The 26437-nt window shown below is 38.1% G+C and overlaps 4 protein-coding genes and 1 pseudogene across 8 annotated transcripts; 1 reads left to right on the forward strand and 4 right to left on the reverse strand.

Annotated features, from left to right (window-relative positions):
• The first annotated feature begins 4182 nt into the window (after window positions 1-4182).
• Window positions 4183-9889, forward strand: LOC130748672 (glutamate receptor 3.4-like). Of its 5 annotated transcripts, none has more exons than XM_057601913.1 (8): window positions 4183-4329; window positions 4784-4852; window positions 4959-5272; window positions 6016-7355; window positions 7655-7932; window positions 8043-8074; window positions 8197-8606; window positions 9169-9889. In XM_057601913.1, the coding sequence occupies exons 3-8, from the start codon at window positions 4978-4980 to the stop codon at window positions 9619-9621; spliced, it is 2808 nt and encodes a 935-aa protein (XP_057457896.1). In that variant the 5' UTR covers window positions 4183-4329; window positions 4784-4852; window positions 4959-4977; the 3' UTR covers window positions 9622-9889. The 5 variants fall into 5 exon arrangements, with proteins under 5 accessions (XP_057457896.1, XP_057457893.1, XP_057457897.1 ...); XM_057601910.1 differs by having other exon boundaries at window positions 4184-4329; window positions 4976-5272; XM_057601914.1 differs by lacking the exon at window positions 4183-4329 and adding an exon at window positions 4402-4614.
• An 889-nt stretch (window positions 9890-10778) lies between these two features.
• LOC130749770 (uncharacterized) lies at window positions 10779-12696 on the reverse strand. Its single transcript, XM_057603145.1, has 3 exons — window positions 12526-12696; window positions 11445-11524; window positions 10779-11167 (listed from the first exon to the last, which is right to left on the reverse strand). Exons 1-3 carry the CDS (start codon window positions 12637-12639, stop codon window positions 11089-11091), a joined length of 273 nt encoding a protein of 90 aa, XP_057459128.1. The 5' UTR covers window positions 12640-12696; the 3' UTR covers window positions 10779-11088.
• Window positions 12697-14109: 1413 nt separating this feature from the next.
• On the reverse strand, window positions 14110-14676 carry LOC130743866 (uncharacterized). Its single transcript, XM_057596088.1, has one exon. The coding sequence runs from the start codon at window positions 14674-14676 to the stop codon at window positions 14110-14112; it is 567 nt and encodes a 188-aa protein (XP_057452071.1).
• Window positions 14677-14699: 23 nt separating this feature from the next.
• LOC130743867 (uncharacterized) lies at window positions 14700-15350 on the reverse strand. Its single transcript, XM_057596089.1, has one exon. It carries the CDS (start codon window positions 15348-15350, stop codon window positions 14700-14702), a length of 651 nt encoding a protein of 216 aa, XP_057452072.1.
• Window positions 15351-16060: 710 nt separating this feature from the next.
• On the reverse strand, window positions 16061-26034 carry LOC130748674 (protein DETOXIFICATION 40-like; annotated as a pseudogene).
• Between the last annotated feature and the right edge of the window lie 403 nt (window positions 26035-26437).

The raw sequence follows: 26437 nt of genomic DNA on the forward strand, positions 1-26437 counted from the left end.
TATTTTTGAAGTTTATAAAATTTAAATAAGCTGTAAAAGTTACTCAAAAAAAAAAAGCTGTAAAAGAATAATAACCTCTTTGACAATTCATAAGTTGCGCAATGTTACGTGTAACACCGTGGCCACTCATTGTGTTCTAACTTTCAATTATTGAGTTTTTTATAATTTGTCTTTTTTGGTTGAATTATTGAGTCGGAATGTGACGTCTCTAGTTTTCCTCTTTTTCGATTGGATAATTCCTTCCACCTCATAATAATGAAGTTTTTTTAAAAAAAGCGATAATGAAGTTGAAGTTTCTTTGAAATCGAAGTTGAAGTTGATTCAAGTAAGATATGTGACGCATTTAACATTGAAAATATTTAAAATACCCAAATGTGCAAAGTACCAATACTAGTTAAATCTATATAAGTTTGGTGGAGCAAGCATTGCTGTGAAACATGATTATTATGAATTTTTTTGTTATTTTAGTCTGGCTGTTTGAAAGGGTTTCCCATTTTTGTCCGTGGGAACCGAGCATTGACTCTGTCGTAATTTATTATTAGTGGTATATTGGTCAACGATAAATGAAGAGCATATGCTGTAGTTCTTTTCACATTTGCAATTTCATCGTCTGAAGTCTGTGAAATCACCGGGGAACTTGAAGAAAATTGCAAGTTCTTTTCATATTTCTATCACGGGGAACTTGAAGAAAATTGATATTTCAATCCCAACTCATATAGCATGTCTCTTATCATAACAATCACATTCTTGTGCCTGTGAGTATGCACATCAACATCGCAACTAAGCAAGTCAACGACTGAAGAAAATTGCAAGTTCTTTTCATATTTCTATCACGGGGAACTTGAAGAAAATTGATATTTCAATCCCAACTCATATAGCATGTCTCTTATCATAACAATCACATTCTTGTGCCTGTGAGTATGCACATCAACATCGCAACTAAGCAAGTCAACGACCTTGAGTTTCAAGAAAAAAAAATGACATCCTTACAATCTGATGCTCACAAACACAAGCTTTATGGGCTCAGCTCCCAATGTGGAAAAGGCCCTTCTCCATGGCTAAAATATTTGCACTTAACGAACCGTGCCCTCCCTAGGTCAACCCATGTTCATTTGAATTACAAAGAACACTAGCAACACTCATCCTAAACTTATGTCTTGTTATGTTTTGTCTTAATGTTATAGCAAATATGAAACATCAACATTGCAACTAAGCAAATCAAAGACATCCTTACAATCTGATGCTCACAAACAAAAGTTCTATAGACTCAGCTCCCAATGTGGAAAAGGACCTTCTCCACGGTTAAAACCTTTGCACTTAACGAAACACCTTCCCGAAGGCAAGCTGACAAGTCAACCCATGTTCGTTTGAATTACAAAGAACACCAGCAACACTCATCCTAAACTTATGTCTTGTTATGTTCTGTCTTAAATTTATAGCAAATACGAAACATAACTCGTGTGTCATGTTCTGTCTCGTTCTGACCTGTCTACCAAACGCGACTATACCTTACTGAAGTTAAATGTTAGGGAACTATTGTTCTAATTGTCACCTACCTTGTCACTGTTGACCACGTCATATAAATCTGAACCACTTACGATACCTTAAACTGAAGGCGGTCGAGTTAGAACTTAGAATCAATAGAGATCGATATAATAAGAGTAGCCTAACATGATACATTCAAGTACATGATCGATCTATGTGACAACAGGGGACGACCACACTACTCCTTTAGACGACATTTGACCTTCTTAGATTTCTACCCTAAAACGATATGATGGTCGATAGTGACCACCCGTAGCTCATCTGAGCCATGCACCAAATAACTTAACACATGGAGCAACAAATCATTACCTAGTGCACATTCAGTTTCCGATATCAAAAACTTCCTGGCCTAGAAACAATCCTGCGCTCGAGGGAAAAACAAAGCAGCACGCAATCATCTCATTACTGTACAACCAACTACACCGATTACTTCTTGTTAGATAATCGAAGGGCTCGTTAGAACAAAAACCGATTGTGACTATAGAAAGAGAACCTGATTACATATTTTCATCCAAAATTTTAAAATATTAGGTGTATGAGTTTATTTTCTTATATTATGTTTATCTAGATTATTTTTAACTAATGTGTTCAATTTCTATTCAAGCTACCATTACATCAGTATACTTTCACATGTCTATAATCTCTTCAAATACAAACGGTTAATGTCAAATGTCAATGAGTCCTCACAAATTGCACCTACAAACATGGGCCACATGTAGTTTCTTTACTCATATTCTACTGTATTTGGTCATTGTCGACTATGGCCAAAATTAGCCGGAGGATACCACTTTAAACATGTGGCACTAAAAATTCAGTGCTGATTTTGATGTACAATTATTTTTTCAGACATCCTGACACTTGCAACCACCATAAATTACATAACTTATTAGACATCCTGACACTTGCAACCACCATAAATTACATAACTTCTTCCAAGACCTGTGTTTACTCACTGCCAGTTTTATGTAGCTTTGTCTAGAGTGAAATCAAGAAAAGGATTGAAAATTCTAATCGTAGATGATGAAGGGAATGTTTCTAACAAAACCCGTAATGTTGTATACCAAGAAGTGTTTGAAAATATTTGACAGAAGCATAAGGTATGTAGTGCAACAACATTTTTTTTTTTTTAAGTATTCCTAATCTAACTGTGCTGTGATCAGTTGTTGGCAGTTTGCTTCATGCGCCAGAGGTGGCTTCCAATATCTAATTGTTTCCAATATATTTCAGGTCTATTTAAACTTGACATCAAATGAATTAGTTATTTTTTGATGTTAAGCAAAACAAAACTCATTGACCTGTTTGCTGATTTTGCAGTGTATGGAAGTAAACTTTCTAAGCACAGATATGGAGATAGGATTTGTTGCTGATCATTTTGGAGTCATGTTTCAATTTATAGTGTTTGTGTACATGATATCACTAATTTTGGCTGAATTTGGTGGTTGGTTTGTTTTTAAAGTTTCATTTATTTAGTTCTTTTTTATAATTTGGTCTCGCAAGTAAATCAACTCGTCGTGCAACGCACGGGTAAGAACACTAGTACGAACTAAGAACTAACAACTCATGGTTGGAGCAAAATTGCTTGAGAGTTGCTTAAGCACATGTGGCGATACGGGCCTACGTGAATAATGCTAAGAACTAAGAAATAAGAACTAGCATTGGAGATGTTCTTAAAAAAATAAACTCTGAGTTAAAAACCGTTAATTACCAAAAATTGCAAATGTGAGATATAAAATATTCGAAAAATGACATGTACACAACTCTCCACCTCCACCTATAGAGTGATAGAAAGAGGAGATAGAGAATTAAAAGATGTGATATGTTTTATGATAGAAAAAGAAGTGAGAAATATGAAAAAAAAATAAGTGAATATGAAATGAAAGAAAAAGTGAGCGCATATAATTTTTGTATGTGAATAGTGGTACACGAATATTTTTGCTAGAAGTTATTTCATATTACAATGTAATGACGTTGGTAGATCTTTCTATAGCAATCTAGCTAAGCCATCACAGTCACATATATATTGAGAAAAAATAAAAAAGTGTGACACTCATGTCATAAACTGAAGACCGATGAATGCATCTCTTGCGAGAATAACGTGGGAAGACAATGTTTGATGTCAGATTTTTTTTTAATTAAAAGTTGGATGGGCTTTGCTCTCGTTACTAAATAAGTTATAACATCATGCTTTCAGAACTATAAGTCAGCGAGTAATGATATATACACACCTCATCTTTTAAACACTTTATTTCCACCTATTTTTGATTCTACCTCTTTCCTCTTATCATCTATCACATCTCATACTTACTCTCTCTTACTTTTTCTTTTCTTCCTATCTCTCTCCTCTTCCACCTCAAAATGAGGTGTGAAGAAAACATTTTCCTAAGTCAGCTTAGATTACTCATCAAAACAACTCTCAAATAAGCCGCAAAAATTTGAACACACAATATTATGAAGGAAATTAATTTATACTTACAAGATATATTTCCATAGCTGTTTGGATGTGTTTTTAATATTGTCAGAACCCTTTCTTCGCCAAAAAATTACTTCTTTTTATATAATAAAATCATAAATTTTCCTAACACACTTGAAAAGAGTTATTTTTTTTATAAGCACTTGAAAAGAGAGTGAATGATTCTTTGCTTTGAGTTTGCACCCGAGTTAGTTCTTTTTTTTAGTTAGTGAAAGTGAGTTGGTTCATTCTTTAGTCACATGCTCTATGTACTTGTTTAAAGTTCAGAACTTTGGCGACTTGCAAGCTTTTATCTCTTTAAGTTTGGCTTTGAGGTAACCTCAGATTCTGCCCACTCCCTTGCTTGTTCTTGAGGTCTCTTTGCATATTAAATACTTTCTTTCCCTTTATTGGCAATATTAATTAGGCATGTGGGTCTTAGCTTCCCCAACACACCCAATTATTTATGAAGTTTCAGCATTTGTTTTCTCTTAAGAATTTCTGACCTTGATAGGCTTATGAATGACTCATGATAATAACCTGTAACCACCTATCTAATTAATACTAAAATTGAAAAGTCTGGATATGCTCATATCATTTTCTTTTTCCATGTGGGGGATGTGAGTATCTGAATTTTAAAAATCCAAATTCTTGATGCCAAGTTTCTGGTTGGATGCTTGAATCTAGTTTTATGGGCTGCAAGTGTTTCTGTTTTCTACACAAATGACGTTTCTTGCTTTCTTTTCTTTGTGTCTTTGTGCTGCTGCTTAAATGAGTTGCACTTGACAGGTGCTGAAATCTGATGGAGGTAGGTCTAAACTGGAGAACTTGGAAATCCTTCTACAACTGATTCTACAGGTAAAATCAATTTTGGGAAGAAGCTTATGTGGATAGGATAGCGTCCTAGTGTCAAAATTGATTCTGATGAAAAATAATTTGTCCAAACATATTATTAAACTACTAGCTGCAAGCTTTTCTCAGAAATGGAGGTGCTCTGGGTCAAGGTGTTGTTCTTCATGGTTTTCTGCTTGTGGATTCCCATGGATGTGATGGGAATGACAGGAACTAGTGCTGTAAACTCTAGTGTTTCTTCCAACCCAAGTGTTTTGAGGATTGGAGCCTTGTTCACTCTTGATTCTGTCATTGGAAGGTCTGCTAAACCTGGAATCTTGGCTGCAATTGAAGATGTTAATGCTGATAAAATCATTCTTCCTGGCATTAAGCTGGAGGTCCTTTTACATGATACAAATTGCAGTGGGTTTCTTGGAACAGTGGAAGGTATTTACCAAAACTTGAATTTCAGTGCTACAAGCTGCTGTTTGGATTGGTCAATCTAAGGTCTTTTTTTAGAGGAATATACTTATAATTTTTAAGAATTGGTTTGTGTCTTATTTATCAAACATAAGATAAATTGTTTCTTAGCTTTCTTAGTCTTCCTTTTACTCCATGGCCTCTTTAGGTGATACGGATGTAGAGCTCGTTTGGATACGGACTAAAGAACACTTATTAAAACTTATTTACTAAAAAATGCACTAGATAAGCGTCGATAAATGCTCTTTGGTCCGCATTCAAACATGCTCATAAATTTCCGGTCATCTTAGGACATTCTATGTGTAATCATGTCCAATTTTGCAAAAAAAAAAAAAGACTTTCATTGTAAGAGTATTCTTTCCTCTTAAGTCTACCTGTGAATTTCATTGCATGTAAAATGTCTGGTGTTCCAAATTTTGTTGCTGTAAAACTGCAATAGGTTCGGTTCCAAAATAAAGCAAGGTAAGTATACCCGTTAGCTTATTCGTCTCAACCACTTTAGTGAATAGGAAATCATTTAGTAAACAGAAGCCTGAAATTTGAATTGGTTCCCTTTTCATTCAAATTGTCTTAGTATGTCATTGCATATATGTTCTTGGAACAAAATTTAGAGAAAAATTTCTGTGGACTCTTATTGTCCTTTCTCTGCATGTATGTGTGTGTTTGAACTAGAAGTGAACAAACTTCATTAATTTTTCTTGATGATGTAGCTTTGCAGTTAATGGAGCATGAAGTAGTTGCTGTAATTGGTCCACAGTCCTCTGGAATAGCCCATATCATCTCTCACGTTGCTAATGAACTCCATGTACCTCTTCTTTCATTTGGGGCAACAGATCCCTCTCTATCTTCTCTGCAGTACCCGTATTTTATCCGCACCACCCACAGTGACTATTTTCAGATGTATGCAGTTGCAGACTTGGTTGATCACTATAGATGGAGGGAGGTGATTGCCATTTTTGTAGATGATGATAATGGAAGGAACGGGATTTCAGCACTCGGAGATGCTCTCGCGAAGAAGCGCGGCAAGATCTCTTACAAGGCTGCCTTGCCTCCTGGAGCCTCCAAGAGTTATATCAGTGACTTGTTAAATGGAGTGAACTTAATGGAATCCCGGGTCTATGTTCTCCATGTTAATCCTGATTCTGGTTTGCAAATTTTTTCTATTGCCAAGAAGCTTGGAATGATAACCAGTGGCTATGTGTGGATTGCAACAGATTGGCTTCCTTCAGTGCTGGATTCAATGGAGCAAGTTGACACTGGCACATTAAATCTCCTTCAAGGGGTTGTAGCTTTGCGCCACCACACTCCTGATAGTGATCTCAAAAACAAATTTTTCTCCAGGTTGAAGAACCTAAAAGGCATGCAGAAGTCAAGCTTCAACTCTTATGCATTGTATGCATATGATTCTGTTTGGTTAGCAGCCCGTGCTCTAGATGTTTTTACCAAAGAAGGGGGAAACATATCTTTCTCTTTTGATCCTAAGTTGCAAGACAATAATGGAAGCATGTTGCATTTATCATCGCTTCGCATTTTTGAAGGAGGTCCATTGTTTTTTCCCACAATCTTGGGAATGAACTTCACTGGTTTGAGTGGTCCAATTCAGTTTGATGGGGAAAGGAATCTGATTCATCCTGCATATGATGTCCTGAACATTGGTGAATTTGGATCCCGGAGAATTGGTTATTGGTCTAATTACTCTGGTCTATCAGTCATAGCACCGGAAGTGTTATATAAGAAGCCAGCCAACACTTCAACAAGCAATGAGAAACTGGACAGTGTTCTGTGGCCTGGAGAAACTATAGCTACACCAAAAGGGTGGGTTTTCCCCAACAACGGAAAGCCGCTGCGAATAGCAGTGCCTCTTAGAGTTGGCTACTTGGAGATTGTATCTAAAGACAAGAACCCTCCTGGGGTAAAAGGCTTTTGCATTGATGTCTTTGAAGCAGCCATAAATTTGCTGCCTTATCCTGTCCCAAGACAATATATATTATTTGGAAATGGTGATAGAAATCCCAGCTATAGTGACCTTGCCAATCAGGTTGCATCAAATGTAAGTTTCTAAGTCTAATTAGCAGCCTAATATAGTGATCACATGCCTGATAAGAAGCTTGTTTGATTGCAGACTAAAAAGTACTTATTGGAGCTTATCCAGTGCTTTTTCTAATATATAAGCTTCAATAATTGCTCTTTTGTCCGTTTCCAAACGGGATGAAGGACAGCAAGTAGTAGTAACCTTTTAGATGGTAGTATCTAAAATAGAATTTTTAGTTTCTATCAAGGGAGGTTCAATTCAAGTGTCTTCTAATTCCTGTGGTTATGTTAATTTGGTCCTTTCCTTTCATTCTTCAGAACTATGATGCAGCTGTTGGAGATATTACAATTGTCCCAAACAGGACAAGGATTTTGGATTTCACTCAACCTTTCATGGAATCAGGGCTGGTTGTTGTTGTTCCTGTCAAGGAGGTCAAATCAAGCCCTTGGTCTTTCCTTAAGCCATTCACTGCTCAAATGTGGTGTGTTACTGGTGCCTTTTTTCTTTTTGTGGGAGCTGTTGTATGGGTTCTTGAGCACCGGCACAATCCAGAGTTCCGTGGTCCACCCAAGAAACAAATTATGACAATCTTTTGGTAAGTATTTTTGAAGTTTGAACTATATGAAAGCCTTTTAAGATGAATCCTTTGGTTACTTGATTTAACATCTAGTAACATATTTGCTGAAATTAGCTCCTCTTTTGCAGGTTTACTTTCTCAACAATGTTTTTCTCACACAGTATGTGCCTTCTCATTATCCATTTCTCATCACATATCTTCAATTTTTCACCCTTAATAGTCCTTACTTTGTATGGTACATGATAAAATTTCTGACTTATTTGCTGCTTTGACATGGTACAGGAGAAAACACTGTGAGTGGTCTTGGGCGATTCGTGCTGATCATATGGCTTTTCGTCGTGCTTATTATCAATTCAAGCTACACAGCAAGCTTAACATCCATACTCACAGTGCAGCAACTGTCTTCACAAATTGAAGGAATTGACAGCTTGATCTCAGGTACTCAGCCAATTGGAGTTCAAGATGGGTCCTTTGCTCGGAAGTACCTGATAGATGAACTCAATATACAAGAATCTAGGATAGTTTCGTTGAGAGATCAGTCGGCATATGCTGATGCCCTTATGCGTGGACCGAAAGGGGGAGGGGTTGTAGCCATTGTTGATGAGCTTCCTTATATTCAGCTCTTCATGTCCAATACCAACTGTAAGTTCAGAACCGTTGGGCAGGAGTTCACTAAAAGTGGTTGGGGATATGTAAGTATCTTTCTTGCATGACTATGGTTTAAATTCCTAAATTCTATCCATTTACTTTGTTTTCTTTCTTTTTCTTTTTATGAGAATTGTTCTAGAACTTTGATTGAAGATAGGTCTGCCATTTCATCTATAGCTGTTTCCTAATACAAGGATTTTTTGCTTTATTTTTGTTAAGCCATATAGTCACCTCAGCTAATCATTTAGGCTATGTATACTTTAAGACAAAAAGTGAATGAAACTCTTCAAACAAATTGAGATGAAAGTCTGTTCATTTCTGTTCAACTTGTATCCAAACACACACTTTGCTGTTCAAATAGTACTCTTGTTAATCATTCTCTCCTTCCTCCCTGAAAGCTGAAAAGAAAGTGAAGCCAAAGCACTTTTGATGATTTGTTTTATGTCTTTTTGGATCAAACTTCCTTCTACTATTTCTCAAAAAAGTTTGTGAGTCAAAGTTCATACATAAATATTCTTTTACTTAATGAAGTTGTTCCTTTTGTGACTCTTACTATCAAGTGTGCTAATGCATTCTTACCTTCTTATATTTGATACCTCATCTCAGGCATTTCAGAGGGACTCTCCCCTTGCTGTTGATATGTCAACCGCCATTCTTCAACTCTCCGAGAATGGTGACCTGCAAAAGATCCATGACAAATGGCTTCTAAAACATGATTGCACAGCACAACTCGATGATATCGATTCAAATAAGCTATCTCTGAGCAGCTTCTGGGGTCTCTTTCTCATATGTGGCATAGCATGTCTCCTTACTTTGATTGCATTCTTTGTTAGAGTGTTCTGTCAATACATGAAATTTATCCCAGAGCCTGAGGTAGCTGACGAGGAAGTTCAATCAAGCAGGTCTAGACGGTTTATGAAAATCGGATCTGCTAGCTTCAAGGACTTGATTGATTTCGTGGATAAGAGAGAAAAAGAAATCAAAGAGGTACTTAGGCAGAAGAGTAACAAGAGGAGACGCAGCCAGAGCATAGATGGTCAATCAAGTTCACCTGCCTAAGTAATCAGGGACGTTTCTGTTGGTATCTTCTTTTGTTTCTTAATTTGGCTATACCTTTAGTAATAGTATTCACACAAATTTTGTCTATACTGAAATATCTTGATTTCTTCCTCCTTAGGTAGGAAATTGTGGCTGTAAGGTTGTCATAAACACAGTATGAAAAAAAGGAAACGATTATTATTATCATGATATACATTTAAAGCCTGTATACACTAGATTTAGACAATTGTACTTTCATGTAAAGAAGTTTTGAGTTCAAGCTTGTAAACTATGGCTGATCTGCTCTGCTTTTAAGGAAGAGCATTATTAACAAAAAGAAAGTGACTTATCAACCCCCCCCCCCCCCCCCAAACAACACGTTTTTGTTACTCACAAGACAGGATTGATGGAGTGTAAATGGTTCATGGATGTATGTTATGGAACAATAGAGTAGGTGATGGAATGAGAGTAGAGATGGTATGAAAGTGTGAATGTTTCAATGAGGTATTGATACCGAGTAGTAAAGAAAATTGGCAAAAATGGTATTTTCTTGGTTTTTCCTCTTTGTCATAGAGGGGAAAATGGGAGATGGTTTGGAGGAGGGGTAAGGAGGTAGGGATGGTGGAGGAGGAGGAAGGAGAGCTAACAATACCAAAAATAACAAAGAAAATTTTCACTTTGCCACATAAAAATCAAATGTGGTAATTTCAAGCATTATTTAATCAATTTTTATCATTCAAGAACTAAAATATTGTTATGAAGAGAGAGATAGATACAATTTTAACTTGAGAAAACTTGCAGGAGTTTACATTTGAGAGGATCCTGATCCGTTAAAGAATTTCCATGAGAGGCATAATATAACCGGGTGCTAAAGAAGGAATTATCCTATCAATTGTCAAAGGTACTCAAAAAATGTGGTAATCAAACTTGAGTGATGATAAGGACATTCACAATATAGTACATTTAGCCATAGCCATGCAGGCTCACAAGAGAATTCTTCACATATAAAGAAAAATTATCATTGGTAATCCAAAGTTTGTCGGAAAATACATCATTTGATATATGGCTCTCATGTTTTGGTCACACATGTAATAGGCATCAGTAGATTAATAGGATTCAAATCATCTCATTATCATACCAAGGGACAGATCTAAGATGTAATGAATTTACCAGAGATATAACGAAAACCCTCAAACTAATCCAGCCAAACATTAGTTATTGGCGTTTATAACATCCAACAAGTAATCAATAGATTATCAGGTAGAATATTCAAGAATTCAACTGGCCATGCCTTATTGGGCAAGCAACATTGAAGTGCAGAACAAAGGCATACAACTTCTATTTCGCGTAACAAAGTGAAATGAAGACAACTTAATTACATTACATATTATCTTTGCAAACACCATCCCGGTGGACTGAAAAGTTGAAGCCATAAAAAGACCACGGAGAGCCAAAATTGTTCTTTCCAAGGCATTTGTAAAAATGGCACTACTCAGGTTTCACAGGCTTTGGCACACTCTTCAGTGGTTCCAAATCCAAATAGGTAAAGGGCTCTGTTGGTTCCTCGCTGCAATAGCCACAAAAGTCATAAGCAAAACAACCTAGCATACAATAAGTAGTGACTGGAAAACTTGTATGGAGTAAGCCAAAACAAGGTGTGCATGATGTACAAGTAAAAAACTATAGCAAGCAGTGGCTGATTTGGTCCTGATGATATTTATTATCTCCCTAATGATAGCTCTCTTAAAGTTTGATGCTGCTTTAATTCATAAGACTATGTGGCATAGTTCATAAACAACGATATTCTTAAGAGGAGAGAATGGTGTGCTAGACAATAATCTCACCCAGGTTTAGAACGCATGCACTTCCAGAAGAGCTTGAAAGGTCCTGGAACAGTCTTGAATGGGTTTCCCTCAAAGCAAGCCTACACAATTTACCACCTTTAAGACTCAAGATAATAACACCAAGTTCACTCCAAAACAAATGCATATGGAAACATGAAAAAAATATATAGAGAAAACCTGAAATGTCCACAAACCACAAATTATGTGACCAATTAAATCATGACCAGTCTAATCTGTTATAGTTTCCCTAGGATATGATGTTAGGACCCCATTGCAAGGTATGGGACTTGAGTCCCACATTGGAAGTATGGGATTCTAATGTGGGGTTTATAAGGCCTTGGGCTCTCCAACTACAACAGCTAGCTTTTGGGGTGTGGTTCTCCCAAGGTTCATATTCCTCTCTACAAATGTGTGCAATAACTTTCTCTAGCCCTTTCATAGGATTCACTTTCATGTTGGTTCACTTGGCTTGGTTTTTTAAATTCTATCCTTTCTTATGTTTTCTGTTCTAATATCAGTGTTGTTACTGGCGGATGGCGGAGAGCCAAAACCCCAACATATTTGACAAATAATAATGGCAAATGGCGGACTATGGCGGGATATTGGCCATGGCAGAAAGCCGAAAACTCGCCATGAGAATCCGCCATGGCGGATATTAGATAACACTGTCTAATATATGATATTGAGCTTAATAATGTATCATGTTAGTAAATTCCACCCCTTCTCCTGACAAGAATTTTCAATTGCCACCCTGCAAACTGTTAACCTTGAGCATCAATTTCAATTTCCTCAAGCCTCTCTAAAAGCAATTAAACACCTAATATTGGCTTCTTCACAATCAGCTAAAAGAGAAATTGTCAAGAAATGAAATGAAATTGCCTGGACAGATCCTAGTGACACTCACACGAATTTCAATTACACTGCATTTCAGTATAACGTTGATTAAGAGATTAAACTCGAATGAAAACTAATGATAAGGATTCAAACCCCAATTAAAAAACATGAAAATTTTGAGGAAAAAAAAAAAGAGTTTTTCTTCAAAATGAAAAGATGTGATTGATTTAAATAGAAAAGGGAAAACCTGAATGACATCTTCAACACGGTCATTGCATCGGTGAGCTTTGGGTTCAGGGTGGTTTTCTCCTGTAATTCCCCATGGACTCTCTCTCCTCGGTACCGGCCTTGTCTCGCTCATCTTCCTCTTCCTCTTCTTCTGTTGCTTCTTCGCAACTCCACTGGAGAGCGGTGAATGAATGAACCTCTACTTCACATGGGCCCTTATTTGGGGCCGAAAGGCCCATGGCTTTGGATGAGATTTTATTTTTATTTTTATGATGGATGAGATTATTGACCAAGAAAAAATATGAGATTTTAATCTTAGCTAGCGTTTGGTGACGGAACGGAATAGGAGCTGAAACAAACACAAAAAGTGATTTTTTGATTTTAAAAGTGATTTTTTGATTAAAAATTTATTTTTCTAAAATAAGTTGAATCAAACGCACTCTAATTGGCTCGTTTATCATTGCTTACAAAAACTGATTTTACTTTTGAAAAAATAATTGATTTTATTTTAATTAAGTTGATTCGTGTTTGACTACTCTAATTAAAACCACTTTTTTTTATCTCCTCTCATCTATCATCATATATTTTTATGATAATCTAAAGTAACTGTTTCAAATAATATGTTTTCAGCTTCAGCTGAAACAAACACAAAAAGTGATTTTTTTGATTAAAAAGTTATTTTTTCCAAAATAAGTTGAATCAAACACACTCTAATTGGCTCGTTTATCATTGCTTACAAAAAAAGTAATTTTACTTTTGAAAAAATAATTGATTTTATTTTAAGTGATTTTTTTGAAAAAGTAGATTTTCATTAACTTTGTCTACAAATATAATAAGTGCTTTCAATTTTAGAAGTGATTTTAAACTGTTTAGATACATAAAATTTCAAATATAAATTAGGGGTAATTTTGAACTTGCAAAAGTTTTAAGAGAGTGTTCTGTTCCACCCTTTTTCAGGGAACCAAAGTGTCCCGTTCCTGGAGCCTTTTGTCCCGTTCCGTTCCATCTTAAATACATGACAAACACAGAACGGAACCCATGTGTCCTATTCAGTTCCCTTCCCACCTGTCTACCAAATGCTACCTTAGCTAATTAGTAATTACGGAGCCTCCGCTAGGGTGGGGTGGGTAGCTCAAATGGTTGAGCTAAGGGTAATTGCATGTGAAAGGTAAGAGTTCGAACCGATAATTTGTACTAATTTACTAACAACTAACAGTTGTCTACAAAAAAAAACGGAGCCTCCGCTAATTACACATACTTCAGTGGTTTTTTGAGTGTTGCTATATAAGCCGAAACAAAATATTTTATGAAACTCACGACTGTGTACACAATTGTGTGTTTCAAAAATTTAATTTAAATGAACAATTAAAAGCAAAAGTGAACCACCACTCTTGTTAGCTCAATGTGATGATCCACTAATGTTTTATCCTCGTGCGGCCCCACCGTCGCTTATCATGTTGGCTCTTCCTTTGTCAAATTGTCCCCTGGCCTTCTTTTTACCTTTGGTGATGAATTTGGTTTGGTAGTATCTATTTCTCTTGGGTTGCATATATATATATATATATATATATATATATATATTTTAAAGGAAACTGGAAATTCATTAATCAAAAGCAGGCATATAAGCCATTACATCATTATGAACCAAAGTTATGACCTCCCTAGGTACCTCTTCCAACCAAACCATATCAGTATACTTGGAAGCAGTACCAGCTAAGAAATCAGCAACAGAATTGCCCCCACGGCGAACAAAAGACAAGTCAACATAATCAAAAGAACGAGATAACATAAAGCAATCACCAACAATACTAGATAAATACGATCGACCATCTGGAGGTTTCTTCCAAAGCTGGAACAGCTGCAAAAAATTTGTCTCAAAAAGAACCCGACGAAACCCCATCTGAATGGCAAGCTGCATAGACCAGGGAAAGGCTAAAGCCTCCCCAAGAATCGCTGAAGCTGCATGGAGAAGATATTGTGCTGCAGAAGCAAGGACCTCACCCAACATATTCCTCACAATCAAACCAAAACCCACCTCTCCCGTGGTAGCCACAGCTGCATCAAAATTCAGCTTGTAGATACCATAAGGTGGCCGGACCCAAGTTGCCTGCAACAACGGGGCTGGTCTAGGCACCACCGTCACCTCTGACACCGGCGCAGCAGCTAGCATGGAACATCGCTGGATCAGGGCTGCTACTTTGGCATATGAATCTCACCATTTCGGAAAACCACATGGTTGCACATCTCCCAAAGAGCGTACACTCCAGCCTGCCATAGAGTGAGTGCATCATCATCAGCTGCTCGGAAAAAGTCCGCCAAGAAGTCCTCCATGGAGCTAAATCCGTGCACACGAAGGGAAAGGGGAGAGCCAAACCAGAAATTCTGGGCCACAGGACAAGACACGAACAAGTGAAACACGGTCTCCTCCTCATTAGCACACACCGGGCACAAAGGGTCAACATCCATGCCTCTCCGACGAAGCGCTGCACGGACTGGAAGTAAAGATGAAACCACACGCCACGCCACCTCCTTGCAACGGGGCTGGGCACTAGTACGCCAAAACTTCTTCCACAAAGGAGCTGGAAGCGATGGCTGGGAAGAGGTTGACGAACAAGCGCCAAGGAGCTTCCTGCGAACAAAAATATAACCAGATTTGGAACAATAATTGCCATCAACAGTTTCTGGCCACATGAGAGTATCAACACTACCATTCAAAGGCAAAGGAATTTTTAAAATATGAGATACAGTGGCTGGGTGGAAAATAAAATCCACCAAAGCATACTTCCAAGATTTGGCTGCATGATCAATTAAATGAGAGACCTTGGACACTCCAAATTCAGCCATTAAATCTTGACTACCTATAACAGGTACCCCCTGAGGTAGCCACTGATCATGAAGAATATCAACCTGACTACCATCACAAATTTTCCACCGACCACCCTCCTGAAAAATCCAGTTGGACTACAAGATACTAGACCAAGCATAGCTTGGACGATAGCCACGTTTGGCCCCCAATAGATCACCTTGCGCAAAGTACACCCCCTACTGTGGAATTTGTTCTTATCTTGATCTATTGCTTTAATTTGGTGTGTGTTACTTAGCTAGACAATGCTATTTGCACCCGTGTCTGTTTCTTTGTATGTATTTTTGCCATATTGGGTTGAAGTATTCACGGTACATTCATCTAATATATTTTTGGCTTATTAAAAAAATGGAACAGCCTAAATATTAACCTACATGATTCTTGTCTTTTTTAGTACAACTAAAGAACCGCCCATCCTCTCCTTTATAGAATTAATCTTTATAATTAGCTTCAATTATAAAGATACAGCCTCTACATAAAGATTTGATATTGTGTTGTAAAGATTTGATTTTTCTGTTGGTTTAGTGTTCAGAACACTGTTGAGCCTTTTTGTTCATCTAGATCTAATTCTTCTTCTCTTTGTAAAATTTCGGATTTGGAGATTCAATGAAAGGATAAATTTCTGGGTTTGAGTTGTGGGGAAGATGAATGTGGAACAGGAAGAATATGAGATTTTTATTAACTTAAACCGTTTATTACAATTTTCTAATTAAATTTTTTTTTAATTTTTTTTAAGTGAAGGGTGATAGCAGGTCAAAAACAGGGATCCAAAATTGGAGCCCGAAAAATAGGGCTCCACAGTAGTGGGACCCTAAATATTAACCTACATCACTACATGATCCTTGTCTTTTTTGGTACAACTAAAGAACCTATATGCCCATCCTCTCCTCTATAGAATTCATCTTTATAATTAGCTTCAATTATAAAGATACAGCCTCTACATAAAACAATCTAGCTATTCAATTCTTCAGTTCATAAGTGGCTCTGTTTTTTCCTCCCATTTGTTCAATCTCTTGGAAGCTTCCTCTACCTACAAAGAAGAGCATTTTTTATTCGACACTAATAAGTAATAACTTCAATTTTTCATTTCCAACAGTGTGACAAGAATAGTATTTTTTCAGAGATGATAGGATCTTCTTACCTCCTTGCTCCAATCTGTTCTAAATGTGACCCACATTAGAATTATTGTTTGCATAGTTGTGCCACCTATCATCCCCAACCATATTCCCTACCACAAAAATATATGAAGTAGTTAAGATTGTATATGTTTAATATTTTAACAGTGTTTAAAATTAATAAATCTAATATATAAAAATAAAAATAAAAATTTGTTTGGTAAAACTATACATCGAAGTGCAGATTAAGGATGCAAAGCAACTCCAAAATAAACTCAATCTATAATCAACGTAATAACATACCTTGGCTCCAAAATTGAAATAAAAGCCCAGAACGGAGCCCAATGGAATGCCAACACCATAATAACAACCCACGTTCACATACGCAACGAAAGCTTGCCATCCACATCCAACAGCCACACCTTTATATGTGCGATATGTTATATACAATGCACTAGTTTGAGCAATTTCATTTTTCGGTCTTTAGTTTGAGTAGTTTCTAACAGTTTAATATTTTGTGTGTGTCCAACTTAGAATTCAAAAATAACAAAAAATCTTGAGATGGTTAAGTGGGTGTATAATATTTTAAAGACTAAAGTTGCGTGTGGTTGTAGTTTTTGAAAAGTTTTATATATGTTTTTGGTTCCTCTATATTCTATATTCATGGTTCTTTGGTTTATAGGTCCCTATAATCTTTTTTGGAAACACCCCTAAATTGAAAATAATACTGAGGTTTCAGCCCCTGCCGCCACCTTCTGTCCATTATCTACTGAATCACCTAACGGACGCTGACGTGGCATGATTTTAGAGGGCATAAATCAAAGAACCATAATTTTAAAGGGACCAAAATAAAAGAACCATGATTTTAGAGACCTAAAACTCAATTTTTATCATGGTGTTAGGTCCCTAAAAAACCATGGTTCTTTGGTTTAGGTCCCTCTAAAGAATGGAAGATTTTTTTTTTTTTGGATAAGCCTAAAGAACGGAAGGTGACAGCAAGGGCTAAAACCTCAATATTATTTTCCATACAGGGGTGTTTTTCAAGGAAATTTTTTAGAGGGGTCTTAACCAAAGAACCCTAATTTTAGAGAGACCTAAGACATATTTGGAAATTGAAAAAAAATTATTTGTCGTAACCTATTTTTAAAAATATTTCTTATTTTTTAGTTTTTAAAACTAAAATTTTTAAAAATATTTCTTATTTTTTAGTTTTTAAAACTAAAATCCCAAAATATTCAAATAGACTGTTTGATTTTAGTTTTTATTTTCTGTATTTAAAAAAATTTTTCAGAAACAATTTTTCAAAAGGAAAGAGTGATTTGAAAAATAAAAACAGAAACAAAATACATCTCTCAACTATTTTGAGATTTTAGTTTTGAAAGCTAAATATAGAACTACTTTTAAAAACTGTTTTTAAATTTTTTTGTTTTTGAAAACAAAAAAACTAAACAAAAGTTTTTAAAAATAATTTTAGAAATTAAAAGGCAAAGATAATTTGCTGTTTGTGTTAAGAAAAAAAAATTAGTAATATACGATTGTGTAATTAATGAGAAAATCAAATCACATTAAAAATAGAAAGTAGAGAAAAAAAAACTTTTAGTTGTTCTGAGTTTATATTTTTTCTAAAAACAGAAAATAGAAAACAATTTTGAAAATTAGTTGATGTAAAATCTTTAACCACACAAGTTACTAGTTGGTGTAAAATTTGTCCTAAACAATTCATTTACAAGCATATCCAAAATTCATGTTATTAATTTGAGTAAAACGAACTAAATTAATTACCTGACAAGATAGGCTGAATGCCATTGAGGAGAATAGAAAGTGCAAGCAGTGGACAAAGATCTGAGACTGCAGCAGCAACCTCTTCACCCCCTGTGAAGACGTAACTAATGATATCCCGTAATGCAAGCACCACTAGTGCTGCAATAACTGATATTATGAATGAAATCAATGTTACCACCACCACAGAAAATGAGGCTGATTTTGGATTTCTTGCTCCTAATTCATTGCTCACTCTCACACTGCATTTGTCACACAAAAACTTGTTCATTATTAGTGGTATGCAGTATTTTTTTCTAATTAAGATTATTCAAGCTTACAAATTTAAAAGTTTCAGATTTGTATAATTCAATTATATGATTTTTTTTATAAGCCATGATAATTCAATTCAATTATATGATTACCACATATAATGGAATTCTTGCTACTAAAAAATCTAATCAAGTTAATGGAAACTTTTACATATAAAAAATAGAATTAATTTAACCTTGCAGCTGCGTTGAGTCCAACGGAGATCATGTCATGAACACCCACCCACTAATTGTGGTACTGCAATAACAAATAAAAAATTAGTAACTAGTTAAAAAAATCGAAAATTGTTGGATTGAACATTGGACTAGGTCGAAAAGCCATTATGTTAAGAAAATCACATTCAAAAGAACCTTCTCACGTGAAATTACAGCAGCACGTGATCACGAATCAGGCAAAATAGGCACATCATTTCGATGGTCCCAACTGAATAAGGCCCACAAGTACAGTCCCAGTTTATTCATGATTTGAAACGCATTCATACTCAAGTGACGAAAGGGAGAGTATGAACAAAAGTATCACATTAATTTTCATACGTGTAATTTTGAGCTGTTGTTCACTGTCTTGTATGATCTCAGCTGGCTCTTCATCTTATTCTTTTTGTGTGCATCGACCGCAATAAGGATTTTGTACCCGCATAGCCGAACTACAAATACTACCAAAACATGCAGCATTTTTTTCAGTACCCCTTGCAGCTCTGTGAAGGACAAACTCACAATTGCAGGGCTTATATATTTAAGGATCCACTTTATCTTAAACCCTTTCATACTCCCTTCTCTCCTTGTTGATTTTAAGTTATATGTGCCTAATTAGATTCCAATATATTCATACAAGTTAAATACTCTCTGCGTTCCTTTATACAATAACGAAATCACAATTGCATGTCCTTTAAGAAATGTAGTTAAAGTAGTTGGTAGCATTAAATATGTAATGTTTTCCAAATTTATATCAACTTTCCAAAATTACTCCAATCTACATTTCTTAATTTATATTGATCATTAGTGAATTGTATGTTGAAAAAGGGAGAGAAATAATTAAATGAGGGTATTGAATCTATTGATGTCAAAAAATGATTAATGTATCATAAAATTTAAGTTGGTTCTTATAAAAATAACCAAATTTTATCCTTCATTTGTTCTTATAACATGTCTTAGAGTCCCGATCGTCGGCGGGGGTTCATTTAAGTAAAGGAAGTTAGCGTTTTCTCTCGCCTCAAGCTACCCGAATGGGGCGGCGGGGAGCGCGTGTAAGAGAGTTGGGCTTAAAGTAGAACGGCCCAATTGACCCATTTAAGTTAGAATTAAGGGTCCAGGTAACCTCTATAAAAGGGGGCAGGGCATTCAATGTAAGGGACTTTTAACATTCATTGTTAAGCATTAAACGGTTACTACTCTCAAGTTTTATGTGAGTTTAGGATCTACTCCCTCTCTGAGTGTTCTTGACCGGAACAAGACAAGATTAACCTTTAAAACTCAATTACTAATCAATTAAAATCTAAGAAACAAATAAAAAATTAGGAATTACTTACCAAATGGAAAGAGAATCAAGAGCCAACTCAGGATGAGGAAGCAAGCCCGCCAACAGAACCAGAATCTGGAAGTACCATGTCTCTAGACACAACATCACAGCAGATGCAGCCGACAACTTGAAAAACTCTGGCAACCCTGAAAACGCTTTCCATGAGAACCCTTGCCATGTGTGCTTGCACCTCTCACTCTTCAAAATGTAAACAAACTGCGCAATCACAATGATCCACCACGACAAGCTCAAAACCAACGACGCACCCAACAGCCCCAACCCAACCTTGTACACAGCCACCCAGCTCAGCAAGAAGTGCACCACCAGTGTGGCAGCTGAAATGTACGCACTGGGCGCAACTATACTCTGCGCCTGAAGGAACTTTTGGATAGGGAAGTTGACGGCGTAGGCAAAGATTTGGGGGATAAGGCCCCACACGAAAAGCGCTGCCGCAGACGCGATTTGTGGGGACTCTCCGAGAAAAAGCAGAATGGGTTCGCTAAAGACGTATATTAGCGTCAAAACAACGCCAGAAAGAGAGAGAAGGATGGTTGATCTTTGCAAGTAGATTCCAAGCATTTCAAATTTATGAGCACCAAATGCTTGTCCACATAGCGTCTCCACAACACTTCCCATACCCAACTGTAACACCGAGAGTTCATCTCATCATGAACAAACATAATAAGAGACTAAAATTAAAGTGATGTCTATTAAAAATATAAAACTCACATAAATTTTAACCAATTAATAAGATAGAGTTAAAAAGAGTGTTAGAAAAAGAGTGTTACTAGCCTAAAAAACAATGAGTCGACGCGTAAAATTAATCTAAAAAGAATTCATGTGAAGATATATGCCTTAATGATTTAATAATCACTTTTAATCAATTTCATCGTGCAGTCATGTATATATAATCAATGGTAAGGATTGAATTTAAATAAAAGAACATTAAATTAAATATTATTGATTAAATCGGTACAGTTTTCATGTATGTATTTGAGAACAGTAATGACACCTCATTTTCTAAACACTTCATTTCCACCTATTTTTATTTTTATCTCTCTCATCTTATCATATATCACATCTCATACTTCCTGTCTCTTACTTTTTCTTTTCTTCTTATCTCTCTCATCATTCCACTTCTTTCCACCTCTAATAAAGGTGTGAAAGAAACATTATTGATCTGAGAAGCTCTAACTACATAGACTCCGTAAATAAAACATAGACTCCGTAATCATGTCATAATTTTGTCATAAAAAAAGAAAAACTCAATACGATATCATCAACCAACCAACATGTGAATGAATGAATGAAGATCGATGATAAGGATGAGGGAGAAGTAAGGGGGTACCATAAGGCCATAGGCAAAGACTTGGATACCGGCGTTACCAAGCGATGCGGCGGCGAGTTCGAGGTTACCAAGGTGGCCGGAGAAGATTTGGGTGGACATGGACATGACATAGTTGATGAGATAGACTAGGACAGCAGGGGCGGCCAAGTGGAAGAGGAGCCTGAGCTCGATCCACATGGCGGAGCGAAAGCGGGTGAGGAGGGACACGGCGGTGTCGGAGAGAATTCTCTCCAGCTCACCGTCGGAGGCATGCTTAGAGGTTGAGGAGGAGTGTTGTAACAGCGGAAGTGATGCTTCATCACCTGCATCGCTCTTGCTCACTGAACTCATTTGGAAAAGATGTTGAATGATTGGTGGACTGGGCGGGACATAAGTCAGTCATGCTTATGCCCGCCCAAAATGAGCAACCAGGAACGAAAGTCAATCTTGGCGGGATTCACAGAACAACACTGAATTTCGCCCGCCCGTTAGATAGGCCCACACGCCAGCTGGAAGATTCCTTTGGATTTGTCTTATATGTATAAAGGCTTGGGCCCCGGTTGTCAGGCCCAAGTACAACAAAAGTCCACATCATGACCATCCCCTCTATAAAAGGAGAGGTCAACACCTTGTAAAAAGGACCTTTTGAACATTTAATGAGAATATTCCTTTTGTGATATTTTTAGTACTCTGCTAGGGTTTACTTTCTGTCAGTTTCCGACGTCAGATCTCCCTAGTACAGAACATTGGCGCCGTCTGTGGGTCTTACCTCGATCTATTACTTGACATAGAAGGTGAGATTTAAGATCCATGGAAACTCGTTCGTGTGGCGTGGGCCGCCGCGATCATCGCCGGAGAGGTGGTGGTCGTCACGGCGGCCGCGGCGGTGGACGATATAACAATCAAGAAGTACTTCAAGAGCCGGAGCAGGAGGCTTCTTCGGAGGGGGTTCGCTCAGTGGCGCAGTCACCGTCGTCGTTGGTGAATGCAGCTCCGGGGAGACCTTCAGATCTGATAGCTAGATCAGATCCAGGAGTAAGGCGACGATCAGCGCCGCCTGAATATGTAAATCTGGATGACCTCAAAACCAACATTCCGAGAAAAGCACCAGAGGTGGTGACGGGAATCACTCCGGCGGCCTTGCAACAAATGTTGGACACTTTGCAAAAAGTACAAAGCCAGAACGAGCAGCTGCAAGCCCAGGTGCAGTATTTAACTCAGCGACAAGACTATAAGCAAGAACAACGGCTCGAGGCCGAGGACGTTGTTGAATTCCAGCCTTTTGTTCCCGCCATCACAAGGGTGGGCATACCAAAGCATCTGCAAACGATGGCGTTGGACGCCTTTTCTGGCGACTCTGACCCCATGGAACACTTGCGTTACTTTAACACAAAAATGGTTATTGGAGGAGCAACAGATGAGGTGAAGTGTAGGTTGTTACCGTCAACGTTCAAGGGGATAGCGATGCAATGGTTCATCCGCCAGCCGCCCTTTTCCATTGACAATTTCATTGATTTGTCCACGAAATTTTTAACTCAATTCTCCGCCAATAAAACCACAAAGGCAACGATGTTTGATCTTATCAGCATACACCAGCAGCCAGGCGAGAAGTTAAAAAGCTACATGGCACGCTTTAGTAAGATGGCGGTTCAGTTGGAGGAGGACAATCCGGATGTGTGTTTGGCGTCTTTCAAAAATGGCCTCAGGGCGGGTGATTTGAATCGTGACTTAACGAGGCGGCCAGCAAAAGACATGATGGACCTTCGTGCTCGTGTTCAGGAATTCATATTAATTGAGCAAGATGATCAGAAGAAACAAGAAAGAGAGGAAGGACGCAAGCAGTCTCAATCTGGCGGTGTTTCACAGGAGAAACCCAAGGCGGGGAAGGAAACCAGGGTAGCGCAAACCCCCCGTATACCAAGACCGGGATCATATCAAAACTCCAAACCCGGATTTCAAAATACATGGCACAGAAATTCCCAAGGTCCCACTGTAGCCGCAACTGGTCAGCATGGTGCTCCGCCAACCCCAACGCCACTCACTAAGTTGAATGCACCCTTAAGTACCATTTTAAGGGCAGTTGGGCAGACAAACATTGTGCAGTATCCGCCACCACCACGGCGGCCGCCAGCTAATGTGGATACCAATAGGTGGTGCGAGTACCACAAAGCGTTGGGGCACACGACAGATAATTGTTGGAACTTAAGGAGGGAAATTGATCGTTTAATTAAGGCTGGCCATTTGGCGAACTTTGTTAAAGACACAGCGGCGCCAGAGGTGGCTAGGATCACCCAAGGGGACAAAGGCAAAGGCAAGGAGATAGTTGAAGAGTTGGGCGATCCTGTTGGGGAATGTTCATCTATTGTAGGAGGATTCGGCGGGGGCGCACTTTCAAGTAAGGCTAAGAAACGCTATGTGGCGGCAGTACATTCAGTACATGAGGCGAATGAAAGCGAGTGCTGGGTGAATCACTCCCCTATCATATTTACCCCTCAGGACTTTGCGCATGTGATCCCCCATGACAACGATCCAATTGTGGTAACAATCAGGGTTAACAATTATGTAACAAAGAAAGTATTCTTGGACCAGGGATCTTCGGCGGATATCATTTATGGAGATGCCTTTGATCGCCTGGGGTTAAAAGAATCAGACTTGAGGCCGTATAAAGGAACCTTGGTAGGATTTACAGGGGACCGTGTCACTGTTCGGGGATACGTGGAAATACCAACTGCCTTTGGCGAAGGAGAGTTTGTAAAGAAATTTCAAGTGAAGTACTTAGTCTTGGCGTGCAGAGCCAATTACAATGTACTCTTGGGGCGAGACACCCTCAACAAGCTATGTGCGGTCATTTCAACTGCTCATTTAACTGTTAAATATCCAGCATGCAATGGAAAGGTTGGGGTATTGCATGTGGACCAAAATGCAGCAAGAGAATGTTATTTAAGAAGTGTGGCGCTCTATGGGCGTAAGGCCGCCAAAGAAAGTCACAGAATCACGGAAATCTTTCCACAAGAGGGATTTAGTTTGGATCCAAGAGACGATGCTGATGATTTCCGCCCACAACCTCTGGAAGAAACCAAGCAAGTGCAAATTAAGGATAAAACTTTAAAGATTGGCAGCAGTTTAACAAAGGAGCAAGAGGAAAGGTTGATCACCCTGCTGGGTGATAATTTGGATCTCTTTGCATGGACCATCAATGATGTACCAGGGATTGACCCCAATGTGATCACTCACAAATTGGCTATTCGACCAGGGGTGACCCCAGTCATCCAGCCAAGACGGAGAATTAGTGATGAAAAGAATAAGGCAGTACAATTAGAGACTGAGAAACTAATCAAGGCCCGCTTCATCCGTGAGGTGCAGTACCCGACATGGCTCGCCAATGTTGTGATGGTCAAAAAATCCAATGGGAAGTGGCGAATGTGCACGGACTACACAAGCTTGAACAAAGTGTGTCCCAAAGATTCATATCCACTTCCCAATGTTGATAAGCTTGTGGATGGAGCGTCGGGGAATGAACTTTTAAGTCTCATGGATGCTTACTCGGGTTACAATCAAATCATGATGCATCCATCGGATGAAGAAAGTACAGCATTTATGACCAATCAGGCGAATTATTGTTACAAGACAATGCCTTTTGGTTTGAAGAATGCAGGAGCCACGTACCAACGGCTCATGGATAAAATATTTTCAAAACAAGTGGGCAGGAATATGGAGGTATATGTGGACGACATGATTGTAAAGTCCGCCAGGGCTAGTGATCATGGCGGCGATCTCAAGGAAGCGTTTACTCAATTAAGAACATATCAAATGAAGTTGAATCCTGAGAAGTGTTCTTTTGGGATCCAGGGGCGAAAGTTCTTGGGATTTATGTTGACATCAAGAGGAATAGAAGTGAATCCTGATAAGGGAAGGGCGATCTTGGAGATGAAAAGCCCAACAAGTGTAAAGGAGGTTCAACGTTTGACAGGACGAATGACCGCCTTGTCACGTTTCTTGCCAATGGCGGGTGACAAAGCGGCCCCATTCTTCACATGCTTAAAAAAGAATTCAAAGTTTCAGTGGACAGAGGAATGCGAACAAGCTTTTACCAAATTAAAAGAATCATTGGCCACATTACCAGTACTCTCCAAGCCAACACCAGGCGTTCCATTAGTGCTCTATTTAGCAGTTACTGACAAGGCGGAGAGTACGGTGTTGCTCCAGGAAGAGGGAAAAAAGCAGAAAGTTATATATTTCGTGAGCCATACTTTACAGGGGGCAGAGTTACGGTACCAAAAAATTGAAAAGGCTGCATTGGCGATGTAAGATCAAGTTTTGATCTAGTAGTACAACTCATGTTTTGATGATTACAAGTTAACCTTTTGATATGAACAATTGTGGTACTCTAACGTGTTTTTCTGAGTGTGCTATTTACAGGCTCTGACCTTAACTTAATTTCACACAAATCAGAAGCACTGTGTATAAAGGGTAACCCAAGCAACGCTTTCGCATTCACCATGTTCAGTATGAACAGTGGAAAAGCTTCAGAAGTTCTGAAGCTATACAAACTCTGATGTGGACTCAGTCGCTAGAAGCTCTGAAGATCCAGAAGTTCTGACAACCAAGAAACACTGAAGGTTCAGATATTCTGATGGTGTAGAAGACTCTGAAGATCCAGAAGCTGAATAGTGGAAACTCTGAAGTCCAGAAGCAAGAAACTCTGAAGGCCAGTTCTTCCCTCTGAGTTCAGAATCAGAAGATACAATGGTCAGAGGTTCTGTGCTTTCGCTCTGACTCTGATCAACCGGCTTCACAAGTTCCAATATGAAGTATTCCTCTGATCAGAAGTCTCCTAGGTTAAAAGGTCAAGTCGCTATCCAAGTACAAAAGCAAGTGTACCTTCCTGACGACCTACCTAACGTTCTCAGCCACAGCAGAAGCTGGATTTTCCAGAACTGCCCTCCAACGGTAGCATTTCCCATGCAACGCTCAACCCTAATCCTTGGAGTATATATAGAGGCTGAAGATTGAAAGAAGC

The sequence above is a fragment of the Lotus japonicus genome, chromosome 3 (assembly GCF_012489685.1).
Source record: "Lotus japonicus ecotype B-129 chromosome 3, LjGifu_v1.2".
NCBI lineage: Eukaryota > Viridiplantae > Streptophyta > Magnoliopsida > Fabales > Fabaceae > Lotus > Lotus japonicus.